Source organism: Pleurodeles waltl, chromosome 4_1 (genome assembly GCF_031143425.1).
Source record: "Pleurodeles waltl isolate 20211129_DDA chromosome 4_1, aPleWal1.hap1.20221129, whole genome shotgun sequence".
Lineage (NCBI taxonomy): Eukaryota > Metazoa > Chordata > Amphibia > Caudata > Salamandridae > Pleurodeles > Pleurodeles waltl.
In genome coordinates, this window is record NC_090442.1 from 710,113,432 (window position 1) to 710,130,343 (window position 16,912).

The 16,912-nt window shown below is 45.0% G+C and overlaps 1 protein-coding gene across 2 annotated transcripts in view; it reads right to left on the bottom strand.

Moving 5' to 3' along the window:
* The window catches only part of FBH1 (F-box DNA helicase 1), a 925,111-nt gene extending 920,846 nt beyond the window's left edge, over positions 1-4,265 (bottom strand). For both annotated transcript variants that reach the window (XM_069229276.1, XM_069229275.1), the window contains exon 1: positions 4,175-4,265. In XM_069229276.1, coding sequence (XP_069085377.1) covers positions 4,175-4,205 — 31 coding nt within the window. In that variant the 5' untranslated portion in view covers positions 4,206-4,265. The remainder of the gene's footprint in view (positions 1-4,174) is intronic.
* Positions 4,266-16,912: the final 12,647 nt, after the last annotated feature.

A 16,912-nucleotide genomic window follows, 5' to 3' on the forward strand; every position in this document is an offset into this window, starting at 1 on the left:
AGCAATGAAGTGCTTGCCAACACTAGTAGCACACTACACCGTGTATGGTGTTTGTTTGAAGTGTGCTGCCTTTGTCTTGATCCTGTGTAGGAGTGTTTCCATGCTGTGCGTGAGGATTACGGAGATGCGGTTATGGTGTTATGGGGCCCAGCGCTTAGCAAAATGATGATGAAGTGTGAGAGGCTGGCGACAGTTTATGGTTTTCAGTAAGCTGGCAGCTTTCAGCAGCTCTACAGGCCTCTGTGTTATTTTTTAAGTTCATATGTTCATAGTCCACTTAGCTGGTTACTGGACTTGATTGTCCATGTTGACATATTTTGTTTAAAGTGTACAGTCCTGAGCAGGCATAGGTTAAAAGCGACAAATGGTGGAGGAATCTGCTGCCATGGACTTTGTTAATATCAACCCAAATCTGCCTGTCATTGTGAGATGCCAAAAATGTCCGAAGTACTTGGGGCCTGGTGTGGTGGACTAAATTAGAGTCCTCAATTGCCCAGTGGCAGATCTCTTCAGTTATTTCACACCTGATCAGCTGGTAATTGATGGTTTACAGCGGTGGACTATGACCCTTAGCAGTTTTTTATTATGGGAGTATAAAAGTGTCAAGAAGTAAAGGGAATTATTTGGCAGCCTGTACGAACTACAATAGACTGCCTGACTTCTGAGTGTTACAACATTACTTTTAGCATGAATTATATATTTTTCTGTGATTGCATTATATAACACTTACCACCCTGTTGTGTTAATGATACACACACAATTGTGACATACACTGCTTTGTCTGGAGCCAACCCATACATATCTTCTCTAGTGCGGTTCCCGGTTATCTCTCCCCCCAGTGTTCCATACCGTCATGGTAACGGTGTAACACATTCAAGAATAAACAAAACACATCCCTGGTGAGGCCGTGTGCTTTAAGCTGCTCCAGGTCCCAGGGTTAGTGTGTTTTTGTTGTTATTGATGGCTATTGGGATTCGGTTTGTAGTCTACAGGAACCATTCCATGCCTTTACTCCAGTGCTCATGTGGAAGTTTACATTAGTAGGAAATTAGGTGTGACCTTTAGTTGGAAATAGGTGAATGGGAATTTCATACACTGGTTGTCGGTATTAACAGACAAGCTACCCGAGATTAGGTTTTGTTAGATTGCAGGGGCTATAGCTTTTACAGGAGAGGTTGTGATCGTTGCAATAAGGTGTGGGCAATTTGCAGAGATACAATAATAGGGGTTAAGGCAAACATGCATGCAACAGAACAGGCTGTACTCAGAGCGGAGGCATGAAAAGAACTGAAAGGAAGGAGAGAGTAACTTGAAAGAAAAAGGAGCGTCGACAGACGTTTTAAGTCAAGGCTGTTTTTTCATGCAGGGTTTTTAGGATAACATACAAAAACTGTAGAAGGAAAAATTATTGGCATGTGTTACATTAACACTGAACGCCATGAGAACCCATTGTTCACACAAATCATCACAGTGCATCGAGTAAACTCATTAAAAAAAATATGGGTTAATTTTTACCATAAAACTAATGAAAGGAAACCACAAAACAGGAATGCTGCATTTTAAATTGTTGTGCTTGAAATGCTTCTCTCCTTTCCCTCTGACGATCAGGGTTGGATAAAGGAGAAAAAAAAGCCTGTTATAGTGAATTGGTGTCTAAGTATTACTTAGAAGGGCGGGTCTCTAGTCTGAGGCATCTACAACACAGCCACAATGAAGTATGAGATCCATAACAGGTAAAGCCCTGAAAAGAAACTTCCTAATCTGAGCAACATAAACTACAGACCCACCCTTCACACTTTCCATCTGCCAAACTTGCAGAGAGGATAAAGGTGGGGGGTGAATTATTGTGCCTTTGGGGAGGTAGAGTTAAAAGCAGTGGTCAAATCCATGCAGCTTATTGGTGCTAAAAAGAAGGAATCCGCATGTTAAAGTGCAAAGTGATGTTCCATTAAAAGGAAGAGGTGCACACTTTAGGGCTCCCTTTGAAAAGGTCGGCTATCCACACTATCATAAAACACTAAGGGCCAGATGTAGTAAGCCTTATGCGACTCGCAAACGGCGGAAAACGCTATTTGCGAGGTGCAAAAGGCCTTCCGCGATGCAGAAGCACATTTTGCGAATCGGTACCGACTCGCAAAATGTGATTCCGACTCGCAAATAGGAAGGGGTGTTCCCTTCCTATTTGCGACCGCATCGCGATGTAGAGTTGCTTTGTGACCGCGAAAGCGGTCGCAAACCAACTTGCAGTTAACATCCACTTGAAGTGGATGGTAACTCATTCGCAAAAGGGAAGGGGTCCCCATGGGACCCCTTCCCCTTAGTGAATGCAAAAAAAAAAAAATCAGAGCAGGCAGTGGTCCTATGGAATCAGTGAATGAATGCCCCTCCACACTATCCAGGCCACTTTTTTTTATTTTAAGAAAAAGGACTCAAACTTCCCTCAGCCATAGTATGCAGGGGGCTGATATGTTGTTGTGCTCCACCGCTGTTTCTACTCGAGCAAGCTCATGACCACGTAGACTTGCAATGTAGCCTCAGGGTGTTTTCGACCCTTCTTCACCCTAGCCGCCTCCTCTTTATTTGTAGAAGCGGCACAAGATAGGGTTATCTTTAGATCTCATCCTGCTCACACCAAACCCTTTCCTAGCTTAATAAGGTGGGGACGAGAAGCGATTTTGCTTTTAAGACTGTTAAATAACACCAGCAAGAAAGAAATGCTCCAAAAGTAAGGGGTCAATTAAAAAAAAGGAACATTTAATTTATTTTATATAAGCAGTGTGAAAAAAACGTAATTTACAAGTTCAAACCTTAGGTTTAAAATGTAATTTGCAAGCATTTGTAAGCACAAATAAACTGGTAGGCAGAAGATAAATGTGTGATTTATAAAAAGTAAACTGAAATCTAATATGTTATTTTCATTTATCTGTGCAACTATATTAATATGATGTTTTATAAGGAGCGTTTTCAGTCGCGAGAACCCTTGAGCACTAATAAAACAGACATTATCAAAGACCGCGTGTCCTATATCGCATATTTGAATGTAGCGCAAATAACTGCCTCTTACACTAGATGTTATGATTAACACCTGCTTCAGTAGTTCAAAATATCAAAGACCGTATTAGGAGCAGTAACTTCCTACTCAAAGTATTTATTCATTTATTTTATATTTTTACACGTTAAAAATATTTTTTCAGTATCTACTAATGTGCAAATTGTCAACTGTTTAAACATTCAAATATCAAATATTATGCTTACAAAGCAGGACTTGTTTATTGCCTGAAACATTCACCATTTAGTGTTTACAGACAATAATTGCATATTATTTATATCCCCGCTATCGTTAACAACGTGTGCCCCATTAGGAGTCCTATGGTCATCCAAAGTAAGGGGCAGGAAAGGAGAGCATCACATAAAAGTGAAATGCTTCATAAGAAGATACAAACTAAACATCCCAGGAGATAGCTAGCTATACAGATAAAGACAAGGGCAGTGTGGTCGGAAACCGGATCAAGAAGGGCTTAAATATCACTTAGAAGAAGGAAGGTAAATGTAAAAGCCTGAAGCGGTAAGCACGTATGAGGTGTTATATGATGGTAAACTATACATACATCAGTGTGTTAGTCGAATGACCAAACCAGCGATCAGACTGCATAGTTGAAACTGTGAAAAGACACCCAGAAATGTAACGCTGATCTAAATTGCCCCTTTCACTATTTTCTTTATATTCTTATGTTTCTGCAAACTATATAAAGTTTACCATTTTGAGAATTTCGTTGAATGGATCAAAGTGGCCTGTTGGCACTGTATTTGACCAACGAGATCTTAAATTTTAGATACATGGAGGTATAAAGTGGAAATATGCTATGTTCCTGCTTCTTCAGAGAATACTAATGGGCAATTCCGGTTATGGATCACATGATCACCTTTCAATTAACAAAGAGAAACCACCAGAATCTGTTGTAGCAAAAGCCTGCTACCGAACAACCCCTCTACCACCTAGGTATAAAGACGAAGCTCGTTTCCTGTGGCTTTCATGTGGCTGATAGCTATAACACAGTTTCCTTGTGCTTTAACTCAGTATACTCAACCCTTAACTAACTGTTGCTCAACACATCCTCCATGATATTTCTGTATGTTTACCTCTACCTCGACTGTTTTATTTCTCGTTTCTTACCACGCTCCGGTGCCCACTCAGATCTCTCCATCAGCTGCTACTGTCTACGCCTCCATACAACTTTCAGTTTCACTCTGTCTGTACATACTCTCCAAACCATGGCCACAAAAAGAGGACTACTTTGGCGAGCTATATCGCCATTAAGTCTCGTGTAAACGGAGCAGCCATCTTGGTACGCGGTATTTCCAAGTAACTGCTGTACACCTAGCAATCGAGATGGAGGTATCAAGTCAATGCAGTCAATTCAAATGAACTTTTTTGTCAATGTTAAGTGGTAGACAATTATTTACAAACTAGGAGGGTTGGAATTTTGTTGTCATTCCGATTTAACAAAAATATTTAAACAGACATTTTATTGGGAACACTTGTGATTTAGTTAAGTTTCAGGTATAGCCTGCAGACAGGGTTGAACCTCTTTAAGCCAATTTCTGTCATCCGTGGGCTCGTTCAAAGACTCATATCTTGTTCTTCATCTTTTCTATGGGGGACTGTCTCTTTCGTAAATAGCACCAGAAAGTATTTTTGATATACGGTTTCGGGGTAGAAAACATGAACTACACATGGGTACTGGCTATTATAAAACAGGACTACTAGTCCCAGAATTCAATGGGGAAAAAACGCGGGGACTGGAGCTCCAGCCGAGAAACTTGGCAGTAATCGATTGTCTTGGAAATGGGGGCTGTGCGCCCTGGACTGGTTCCCGTCCATTCAATCCTCTTTGCAGGAAACAACTGCTCTGTGTCTGCATACGTGTAATGCATGTGTTAAGGGTCAAATGGTGCAGTACGCATACATGCCAACATTTTACAAGACTTTGAAAAAAAAAATGAATGGGGCAAATGGATTTTCCCAAAAGTTCACTCACACTCAGTTCTGTGATCTGCGTGGTGCACCTTCTTTGCAACAGGCACATTAGCCCTCCATGCTACTTTATGATGAGTCAAAACTGCCACTAGACAAAATTCATCTCTCACCAGTAGGAACAATAATCACTGGACTTATCTTGACATTTTTATTGCTGCCTGAAAACTGCTGAACATACAAGGAAGTTCATGTACTTTTAAATCAATAGTTAATTTTAAACACAGCCCTGTGCCCTCTAGGAGTCATTATCATCTGTTCTTTTTTGCATTTGTCCCCCCATATGAGAAGGGTATGCCCGGTCGTGGATCCCATGCGGCCTATGTCACCAGATTCAATATAGCCTGGCTGATGAGGGGTGGTACCCCAAAACCTGTCCCATGACGCTTGTTTACGGTCCAGGGAGGACCTGGCCTGGCAGTTTGGGTTGGACTGTTCCCATGATTTGCCTATGGCTGGGACCAAACTAGAATGGCGTGGCAAGCAAAAAAAACAATTTATTTAGGCCTATATCTGTGGCTGGGGGTGAAGGTTTGACATTGTTCAGCATTCCATCCATTATGTGTTTTTTTTTGCACTTGTGGGCCTGCAGCACTTATTGTGCCACCCTCTCAACTAGCCTTTCAAAATATGTTCCAAGCCTGCCATTGCTGCCTTTGTGTGCAGTTTTAAACTGCCATTTTGACCTGGCAAAATAAACCTTTTACCAGGCCTAAAAGTTTCTTTTTATTGCACATAAGCCACCCCTAAGATAGGTCCTAAACAGCCCACAGGGCAGGATGCACTGTATCTAAAAAGTTGTATACGTACATTTAAGTTTTACGTGTCCTGATAGTGAAACATCCCTAAATTCATTTTTCACTACTGTGAGGCCTACTTCTCCCATAGAGTAACATTGGGTTACCTTACTGCATTTAATAACTGAAAACCTTTGTGTTGGAGCAGGTAGCAATTTCATGTCTGGTGTCTGAGGAATTGTAATTGAAAACATTCTTTAATGGTGAGTCAAAATTCTGAAAATGCCATATTTAGAAAGTTGGCCTTTTCTAGTCCTAACCATTTGGTGCCTACAGAGTGTTCCTGGGTCACATGACTAGGTGTAGCTGGCAGTTCACCTTTGTGTATTCCTCCCAGATAGCATCACAACAGAGGGTTTTGCAGGATGGGTCAACAGGGGGCAGATATGTCACCTACCACACTTACACTTCAAAGGCACTGGCTCAGCTCACACACAAAGAACTTCACACTAGCCTATTGTGACCCTTGACAGACTGGAACCGTGGCAGGGAGGCTGGACAGTCTAGACCCCTCTGTAGGTGCAAACTACAGAAGCTTCTTCCACTTCAAAGTGAGCACCAGATACAACAAGCATTGGCAAAGCCAACAGGTCTCACCTATGCAAGAGCTATTGGCTTTGCCAATGTGTTTTAGCCAGGTTTACACATCCACGTGGCAGCTGTTCAGCATTGCTAAAAGTTAGTGGCGTAGACAAGAGTGGGTTTGAGTACCGTGCAGTGGAATGGTGAAGAGTGGAGTTGAGTGTTGTAGAGTGGCGTGGCAGAGAGTGCTGTGTACTGGAATAGCATATAGTGTGGAGTCCCATTGAGTGGCATACACACACTGCAGTGGCAGAGAGTAGAATTGACTGGTGCATAGTACATTTGTGTAGAGTGTTGCAGAGTACAGAGGCATAGAGTGCAGTGGCATTGAATTCAGCAGTGTACAATGCAGCAGCATAGATTAAAGAAGTGCATAGTAGAGTGCAGAATGCAGACTGCAGTGACACAGAGTGGTGCAAAGTAGAGTATAGTGCTGTAGAGTGCACTTATGTAGAGTGGAGCAGTATAAAGTGGAGTAGTGCAGAGTAGAGTAGTGTAGAGGTAAATGGCGGAGAGTGCAGTGTTGCAGAGTAGAGTGTCAGAGTGCAGTGGTGTAGAGTGGAGTAGAGTGGCATACTGAACAGTGGCATAGAGTACAGTGATGCAGAGTAGAGTGCAGTGGTTAAGAGTAGAGTGGTGTGGAGTAGAGAGACAAAGAGTGGATTGGAGCAGAGTGGAGTGGAGTAGAATGACATAGACATAGAGTAGTCTGTTTCAGAGTATAGTAAAGCGGCATAGAGTGCAGTGGTGCAGGGTATAGTGCAGTTGCATAGTGTGTAATGACATAGGGTAAAGTGGTGTAGAGTGCAGTGGAGCAGAGTAGATTAGAGTGGCGTACAGTGGATTGGCGTAGAGTACAGGGGCATAGAATTGATCGTTACAGAGTAAAGTGCATTGACGTAGAGTGTATTGGTATAGAGTGCGGTGGCACAGAGTGCAGTGTTGCAGAGTTTCTTTGTCTCGCTTCAGCATGCATGGGTAACTGAGCGAAAGAGGTAGGATCTGTTTCCACAGCTTCCCTGGGGAGTCAGTGTCATGTTCAGGTTGCCGTAATCACCTTTTACCCCAGTGGGTTTGGTGATTTGGGTAAGGCACTGTGAGGTAGCCAGGAGTTAGGCTGGAAGCCACTAGCTGTGTAGATGGACTCAGTCTCCTACACTTTATCATTCCGCCATCCTAAACACGCAGTCCTATTACCAAAGTAGGAATATCATAACAGCACAGAGGACAGTGGCATAGAGTGTAGTTGTGCATTGGTGTGGCCTATACTGGAGTGGTGTAGAGTGCAGTGGCTAAGAGCGCAGTGGTCTGTGATGAGTGCACCGGTATAGAGAAGAGTGGTACAGGGTAGAATAGAGATGAGCAGCATGAGGTAGCACAGAGTGCAGTGGCATGGAGTGGTGTAAAGTGGAGTTGTGCAGAGTAGAGTGCAGTGGGGTGGAGTGGTGCAGAGTAGAGTGGTGTAGAGTGGGGTATCATGGTCTGGCAGCACACTTCCACTGAAGACAACACATTTTCAATTGAAATAACCATTACATTTGGACAGACATACAGTTTTACTATTACAACTATACAGTGGACAGATGAACATGTGTGGAAATCGCATCACCTAGTGTAAAGATTTGTTTGATCATGTTAAAGTATTTGTTTCCAACACACTTCAGAAATAGCAAAAAATGTACTGCCCTTGTGTTTCTAAATCTGATATATTCTATTTAAGCCTATGGCTCAGGGCGTCTCAGCCCAGGCGTCGAAGCTAAGGGTGGAAAGGACAATGGCAGTTGCCTGTTTGAGCCTGTTCGGGACTGGTCAGGCCTAGGGCCAGAAATGCTGCCCAATTTACCATTTACCAGAAAGGACCTTACTCTGTACAAATGCAAACACAATATCAGCAAAGACTGACAGCTCTTGCACCACAAACCGACTTCACACAGATTGCAATGTCTCATCAACCAACACAAAAACCACACACCACACCTATACACATATCCACCACACCTACAAAAGTAAGACACCTTTATTCTCATACCAAACACTACTCTGTCTAGTCCCACTAACATAACCTGCCATCACCCACACAACACAAAACCACATTATACATTACTTTCAGCCATCCAGATACACACTTCCTGTTCATACAAACCAACAGCACTATCCTCTATTTGCTCCTGCCATGCTTCCTTTTATCTTGACAATACCTAAACCCAGCCTTCCAACACACCATCTACAAACATGCTTCTCCTCTCGTCACCAATTACACACAACCATACAACCCTTACACTCCACACCACCACACATATTACCTCTTCCAGTGATCAAAACCAACCCAAACACCCCTAACCTACATCCATCCCCTCTTACAGACCTCAGACACTCTTCTCCAAAACACATCACACCCCCTGTAATCTAATACCACTCACCAGCACTAACTCACATACATATTTGTCACAGAAAACCAATACATCAATCTCTCCTCTCACTATTCCATAAAATCCCAACAAACTACACACATCAGCACATCAAAATAACACAAACTTTCATAATACTTTCCGTCACACCCACTCCCACTCAGATTGTACACAAACTCACACACATCGCTGGACACATCCTAGATGTCATTTTTGCAAAGCCTGAACTAGTTACCATTCAAGGCATCATGCCAATTACATGGTCAGACCACGATTAGATAACTTTCTGACATAAAACAGAATAAATCAACACACCCCATAGCAACGTATATACATGCATCTATCGACCATGGAGCAAACTCAATTTTGAAGACTTAGAAACACAGCTAACAGTCAACACAGATCTAGGCACAATTAATTCTGTTCCAAAACTTTATGAGTGGCTACAGGAAGCTTTTGATATCCTAATTCACTCAGAAAAACTAAAAAGGACAAAAGAAAACCAACACCTTGGAGAAACTCAGAACTTAAACAGATAAAGCAACAAATCAGAATGTTGTGACGGACCTGGCACAAAACAAAAAACATTCAAGACAAACTTCAGCTACACAAATGTAACAGAATATACAAATCATCAATCAAAAAAGCTAAAAAAAGATACTACTCAGACAGAATTCTAAATACTAAATCTATAACTAAAGAATGTTATAAAATTCTCAAAGAATTTCAAAAACCTAAAGGCCTGGAAGGAATTCATCCCACTACTCAAGATTTCACAAACAAACTGTCAACTCATTATACAACCAAGGCAGACACATTGGACTCCTATATAAAACAAAAGAAAACCATCAGCACCAACCCGTTTCCTAAAATCCCCTCCAAGAGTAATACAACCCCGCCTATGCACACCTTCAAACAAATATCATAAGGTGAATTTGTGGATTTGGTCAAAACAAGCAGGCCCTCCAGTTGCCCTTCTGACCCTTGTCCACCACACATCTTCAAGAACATTCTTTTATCTACTTCTTCTGCCACAACTGTAAGAACAATCATCAATAACTCTTTATCTACAGGGACTTTTCCTGAAGACCTGAAAAAGGAATACATACGCCCATTATTAAAGAAAACAAACCTAGACCCACAGGACCCGAACAACTACAGATCAATCACAAATGGACCTTTCCTGGACACACTGATAGAAAGAGCAGCATTTGCCCAGATGTCACAATTAATTGAAGACAATTCCATACTTTCAGACTACCAAACTGGATTTCGTCCAGGAAGAGGCACGGAATCAGCACTCATAGTAATCTGGGATGATCTTAAAAACACAGTTGACTGCAATGGAGTTGCTGATCTACTTCTCTTGGACCTCTCAGCTGCCTTTGATACTGTTGACCATGACACCCTAATTCAAAGACACCTCGAAGCTGGCATAGAAGGGTCTGCTCTCAACTGGATTGCATCCTACCTTTAAAACAGAACTAATATTATCTACTCTCCCCCCTTCTTGTCCAAACCCTACCGCCGGAAATTGGGGTACCCCATGGAACAATCATCTCACCTATGCTTTTAAAAATCTACATGATGACGTTACCAGAACTGATCAATTAATTTCAACTCACATGCTACAACTAGGCAAATGACTCACAACTACTACTTAAATCGGAATGCCCCAAAGGCATTAAAAACTCACAAGTCTTCAGTTGCCTCAGAGCCGTTGATCAGTGGATGACTTGGAGCCATCTCAAATTGAATGCTTCCAAAACAGAAATACTCACATGGGGTGCCTGGAAAAATTATAAGCCACTGTGCGCCTAGCCTGACGATCTCAGACCACTTCCTTTAGTATCCAAGAAAGTTAAAAACCTTGGAGTTACCATGGACTCCAAGTTAAAAATGAATGCCCAAGTGGACAAATTAACACGATCAAGCTTCATCACCTTGAGGACTCTGCAACGCATCTTCCCCCACCTCGGATTTCCACACGAGGTGCAGACTACTATCTCTCTTGTACTCTCCAAACTGGATTATGCCAATGGCCTCTACCATGTATCTTCTCTATCTATTATGGAAAAAATACAACATATTCAGAACTCAGCTGCCAGGCTACTGTTACATGTAAAGCCACAAGCCTACATCTCCCCTGCTTTGAGAGCACTGCACTGGTGACCCATTGCCAGAAGATCCACCTTCAAGCTGCTTTGTATCACCCACAAAGCTATACATGGAACAGGACTACCTTTCATCAGAAACAAAATAACCAAACACATTCAACTAAGAAACCTCTGCTCACTATTGGCATACCCATACAACCCCTTAAAACACCACCATACAAAAAAAAGACAATATGTGATACACCCTTCTCCTTTATTCAAGCTGCCAAACTATGGAATTCATTACCTCCAAATATAAGATCCACTGATAAATATCTTGCATTCAGAAGACTACTCAAGAGCTGACTCTTTCCTTGATAACCATCATATTCAAACAGTATTGGACTGCATATGCCTGTGTTGATAAATATTTATCATAATCCTTGCTATCAAATAGTTAAGATAACACTTGCTCATTGTGCTATAAAAAAGAAAGCATGGATTCATAACTATCTAATATAACAATTTATCTAAGAGCTATGCAATGACCTATGAACATGTTAAGCATAGAATAATATACACATATATATGTATATACACACACACACATAAATATATATATATATATATATATATATATATATATCTACACACACATGTACACACACACATATATATTTAACTATGTTAAACAGGCTTAAAGAGTATGTGTATAATTTATTGAAAAATTGAGGAATGATAAATGAATGTTTGAAAAGTACACTTATTAATTAACTTCAAATATTGCAAATCTTGAAAGTCTGTGTTTATACAATACAACTTTTCGTTTCATATTATTCCAATTATTAGAATCCTTGCACATATATTCCCTTACTATGTATTTACATGTCTATTTATTTATTACTCTAGTCATACTATAGTAGAGAACAAATAAATAAAAATAAATAAGATTAAGGCGGTCATTACAACATTGGCGGTAAAAGCCGTTTACCGCCGTGCAGAAGACCGCCAACACACCGCCGCGGCCGCGGAATTCCGCCACAGCTATTATGACCCACATTTCGGAATCCGCCAAAATTCAGACACCCACACAAGTCCGCCACACCAAAGGTCAGTGATAAAATGGCGAAAACAAAACCTCCACCGTCACACCAACAGAAAAACGCCCACACTATCACGACACACGAATCCACGCGGCGGTCTTCCAACCGCGGTATTCCATTGGCGGTACACACCGCCGCGCTTAAAATACACACACTCTTACAAAACACAGCCACATTGGACAATTCCAAGAACACACACCTGATACACATACACACACCACTCCCATACACCCAATACAATATAAAACACACACCCACATCATCCACAAACCCCTACGACAAAAAATTCAGAAAGAAGGGCAGAGAGAGACAGCACCAGCAAGAACAACAGCATCCACAGGCACACAACACCATCACCCACAGAACTTCCACGCACCTCACACAACACACCACTACATATCAGCACACTTATCAACACACACTCCACCCCACACATCACCTACACCACCCCATGGCACGGCAAAGACACCCCAGGTTCTCGGAGGAGGATCTCAGGGTCATGGTGGAGGAAATCGTCCGGGTAGAGCCACAGCTATTCGGAGAACAGGTGCAGCACACCTCCATTGCAAGGAAGATGGAGCTATGGCGAAGAATAGTGGACAGGGTCAACACAGTGGGTCAGCACCCAAGAAATCGGGAGAACATCAGGAAGAGGTGGAACGACCTACGGGGGAAGGTGCGTTCCGTGGTCTCAAGACACCACCAGGCGGTTCAGCGGACTGGCGGCGGACCCCAACCTCCTCCCCCACAACTAACAACATGGGAGGAGCAGGTATTGGCAATACTGCTTCCTGAGGGCCTCGCAGGAGTAGGTGGAGGATGGACTCTGGTAAGACAAATCTTAATTATTACGTCCCCCACCCTACGTGCATGCCAGCACATACCCCCACCCTCACCCCCAGCACCCCAACTTCTCACATATGTCCCAACATCACAAACCACCCATCCCAACACCAAGCCCTGCATGCAACAACAAAGCATGGACACCCATCACTAAAGCATGCCCATTGCACATACCCATACAACCCCCTAAACCATCATCACACAAGGTCCCACACAGGAATGCAAGCACTAGGGTACACGGTCACCCACCCATTGCACACCATGGCACACACAGATGTAATTACCATCCCTTTATACCCCTGCAGGACCCCTACCCAACGTCACCGGACAGGCGGGTCCACACATGTCCACACCACCAACAGAAGAGGCCCACAGTGATGACAGCACCTCTGTCCAACTGGATCTAGATGACCAGCCCAGCCCATCGGGGACCTCGGGACAGTCGGTTCCCCTCACCCAGTCACAGGCCACCACAGACCTTTCCCCTCTGGAAACACCAGCACAGCACCCACCCAGCGGGCCCATACCTCGGTCCCCAGGATACGTCAATCAGCTGTGTGTCCACCACTACAGGGAACCCAGGATAACCCACCAACCCAACAACAACAGGGACCTGGGGGCAGTGGCAGTGGGCACACGGTCCAGGGGACGGAGGCCCAGGAACACAGGGGAACTGGGAGGGCTGCTGTGCGACAGGGGGCGGACAGGCCAAGGGAACCCACTCTCTACGAGGCACTCTCCTCCATCATGGGAGCCTACCACCACTCCCAGGAGACGATGGCAACGGTACTGGCCAAGTTTCAGGACACCCAGCGCCTGCAGGAGGAACAGTATATGGGCTTCAAGGAGGAACTCAGAACCATCAGCTCCACCCTGGGCACCATCGTAGGGGTGCTGAAGGAAGTACTCAACACCAGGAGGGACACTGTGGCCCTACAAGGGGCCCCTGACACTAGCATGGACGATGAACTGCCCACCACCTCCGCCGGCGCTAGTGGACAGGACGCCCCGCCACAGGTCCACCACACCAGCACCCCACCCCCTGCAGAGGGAGAACCACCCCGCAAACGGTCCCTGAGATCCAGGACAAAGACAGAGCACGATGCCAAGACCCCTGCCAAGAAATGAGACCACCCTGATTGTCATCCTACTGTCCCACTTTGTCACCATGTCCATACTTAAACTGCCCCAGCTCCACTTCCTATGCCAATATGGGCAATGCACCTGTGAGACTAATAGACTGGACTCTGCCATGGACATTCCTCCGCCATCACCCCTCACCATTTCACTACCCCCTCCAATATTGAGCACTTAAATAAACACACTTAAAGCACAAAACTATACGGAGTCTGTCTGTGATTTCGAAATAGTGTATTAGCAATTACAGTGACAAAATGCTCTTTCAATTGTAATGTCAACCTACCTATGTCACACAGCTCTAGTCCATGAGGAATCTAAGCAGATGTCACACAGTGGGACCCACAGCTGTGAAATCGTAAGGGAAAGTGACAACTCAGTGACCATACACTGTGTGAAAACGATAGACAAAGAGGTAGTAGTGTTAAAGTACATGTAGTAGGCAGGTCTGTACTCTTACGTGTGTCTCACTGGTAATATTGCTGGATCACTGAGTCCCTGTTGTTCATGTCTTCTTCCTCTGCTTCCTCCTCTTCACTGTCCACAGGCTCCACAGCTGCCACAACACCGCCATCTGGACCATCCTCGTGCAGAAAAAGCACCTGTTTTCGCAAAGCCAAGTTGTGAAGCATACAGCAGGCCACGATGATCTGGCACACCTTCTTTGGTGAGTAGAATAGGGATCCACCTGTCATATGGAGGCACCGGGACCTGGCCTTCAGGAGGCCGAAGGTCCGCTCGATCACCCTCCTAGTTCGCCCATGGGCCTCATTGTAGCGTTCCTCTGCCCTTGTCCTGGGATTCCTCACTGGGGTCAGTAGCCATGACAGGTTGGGGTAACCAGAGTCACCTGCAAATGGCGAGGGACAACTGTTAGACACGCACTAACCTGGAGGGATATCCCCAGACCCAGACAACCATTCCCACTGTCTTGCTTCCAGGTGCTCACCTAATAGCCACACACGGTGCCTCTGGAGTTGACCCATCACATAAGGGATGCTGCTATTCCGCAGGATGTAGGCGTCATGCACTGAGCCAGGGAACATGGCATTCACATGGGAGATGTACTGGTCTGCCAAACATACCATCTGTACATTCATCGAATGATAACTCTTCCGGTTCCTGTACACCTGTTCACTCCTGCGTGGGGGGACCAAGGCCACATGTATCCCATCAATGGCACCTATGATGTTGGGGATGTGTCCCAGGGCATAGAAATCACCTTTCACTGTAGGCAAATCCTCCACCTGAGGAAAAACGATGTAGCTCCACATGTGTTTCAGAAGGGCAGACAACACTCTGGACAATACGTTGGCAACATAGGCTGGGACATCCCTGATGCTATGGCCACTGTAGTTTGAAAAGACCCACTTGCAAGGAAATGGAGCACTGACAGCACCTGCACTTGAGGGGGGATTCCTGTGGGATGGCGGATTGCTGACATCAGGTCTGGCTCCAACTGGGTACACAGTTCCTGGATTGTTACACGGTCAAGCCTGTATGTGATAATCACATGTCGCTCCTTCATTGTCGACAGGTCCACCAATGGTCGGTACACCGGAGGATGCCGCCATCTCCTCACATGTCCCAGCGGACAGTGCCTATGAAGGACAACAGCGAGCACAGAGTCAAACAACTTAGAGGTATGTACACACAGCTTACGCAGTACACAAATCATAATCTGAAAATTGGCCTGTATGTGTGTTGAGGCTAGGCCTAGGTATGTGTGACGCAGTTAAAAATTAAGCCATGTGGGCCCTTGAAATGGCAGCTGCCTGACATCTAAAGTGGGACAATGGTATGTGAGGTAACTGCGCTGGCGTTGTACACCGTCGTGGTAGGCGGTCGAAGACCGCGGCGCAATGCTGCATTGGTTAACATTGGACCCTATGGGTCCCAGGAGCCAATGACGATGTACGCCAGTGGTGACAGTACGCACCGCCGCGGACGTGACCGCCATTTTCTATCTGTTCAATCACTCAATACCTGATCTTCAACAGGAGAGGACCTACACTGCAAGTGCTGCTGTGACCTCGGTCTGGAAGAGACAATGGCTCGAGTGTCTGGGGAAAGGGCCCCTGCCTTCACATCGGAGGAATTGGAGAAGCTCGTGGATGGGGTCCTCCCCAGTACACGCTACTCTACCGTCCTCCAGACAAACAGGTAAGTACACAGGGAGCATGTTGTATAGGCTATGCCTGTGTGGAGAGGGCTGGATGTAAGAAGGAAGGGGGGAAGAGTGCTGCTTGCATGAAAGACGGTGAATGCATGTGCCACATGGCAAGGGTAGGGATGGGGGCCAATCACTTTGACGGTGCAGTTGGTAATAACTTCTCTTTTTCCCCTGTACATTTCATGTAGGTCAGCGCCCACCAGAAAAAAGATATTTGGAGTGCCATCGGCAAGGACGTCCGGACCCTGGGGGGTCTACCACAGACGGAACACCCACTGCCGGAAAAGATGGGAGGACATTCGCCGCTGGAGCAAGAAGACGGCGGAGGCTCAGCTGGGGATGGCCTCCCAACGTGGGAGGGGTGCCCGTCGCACCTTGACCCCCCTGATGTTCAGGATCCTGGCGGTGTCCTACCCGGAGTTGGATGGGCGCTTGAGGGCATCACAGCAGACACAAGGGGGTGAGTACACTCTCATTCTGCTGACTTTGCGCGCAGTGGAGGTGTCTGGGTGGGGGAGGTTGGCTATGGGTTTCCCTAGGCTAGGGCAAGTTCCGTAGGCAAGGCCCCTCCGTAAGGCAGGCCATGTGGCACCCCACCCCACCTCTGTAGAGTGCCAAGTACACCTATTCATGCCCCTGTGTCATCTATGTGTGCAGATGTCGTCCATAGCCTTGTAGGACATTTCCCATGAATTGAACAGTGGAGCCCAAGAGAGCGGCATAGTGCAGGGGGCTTCT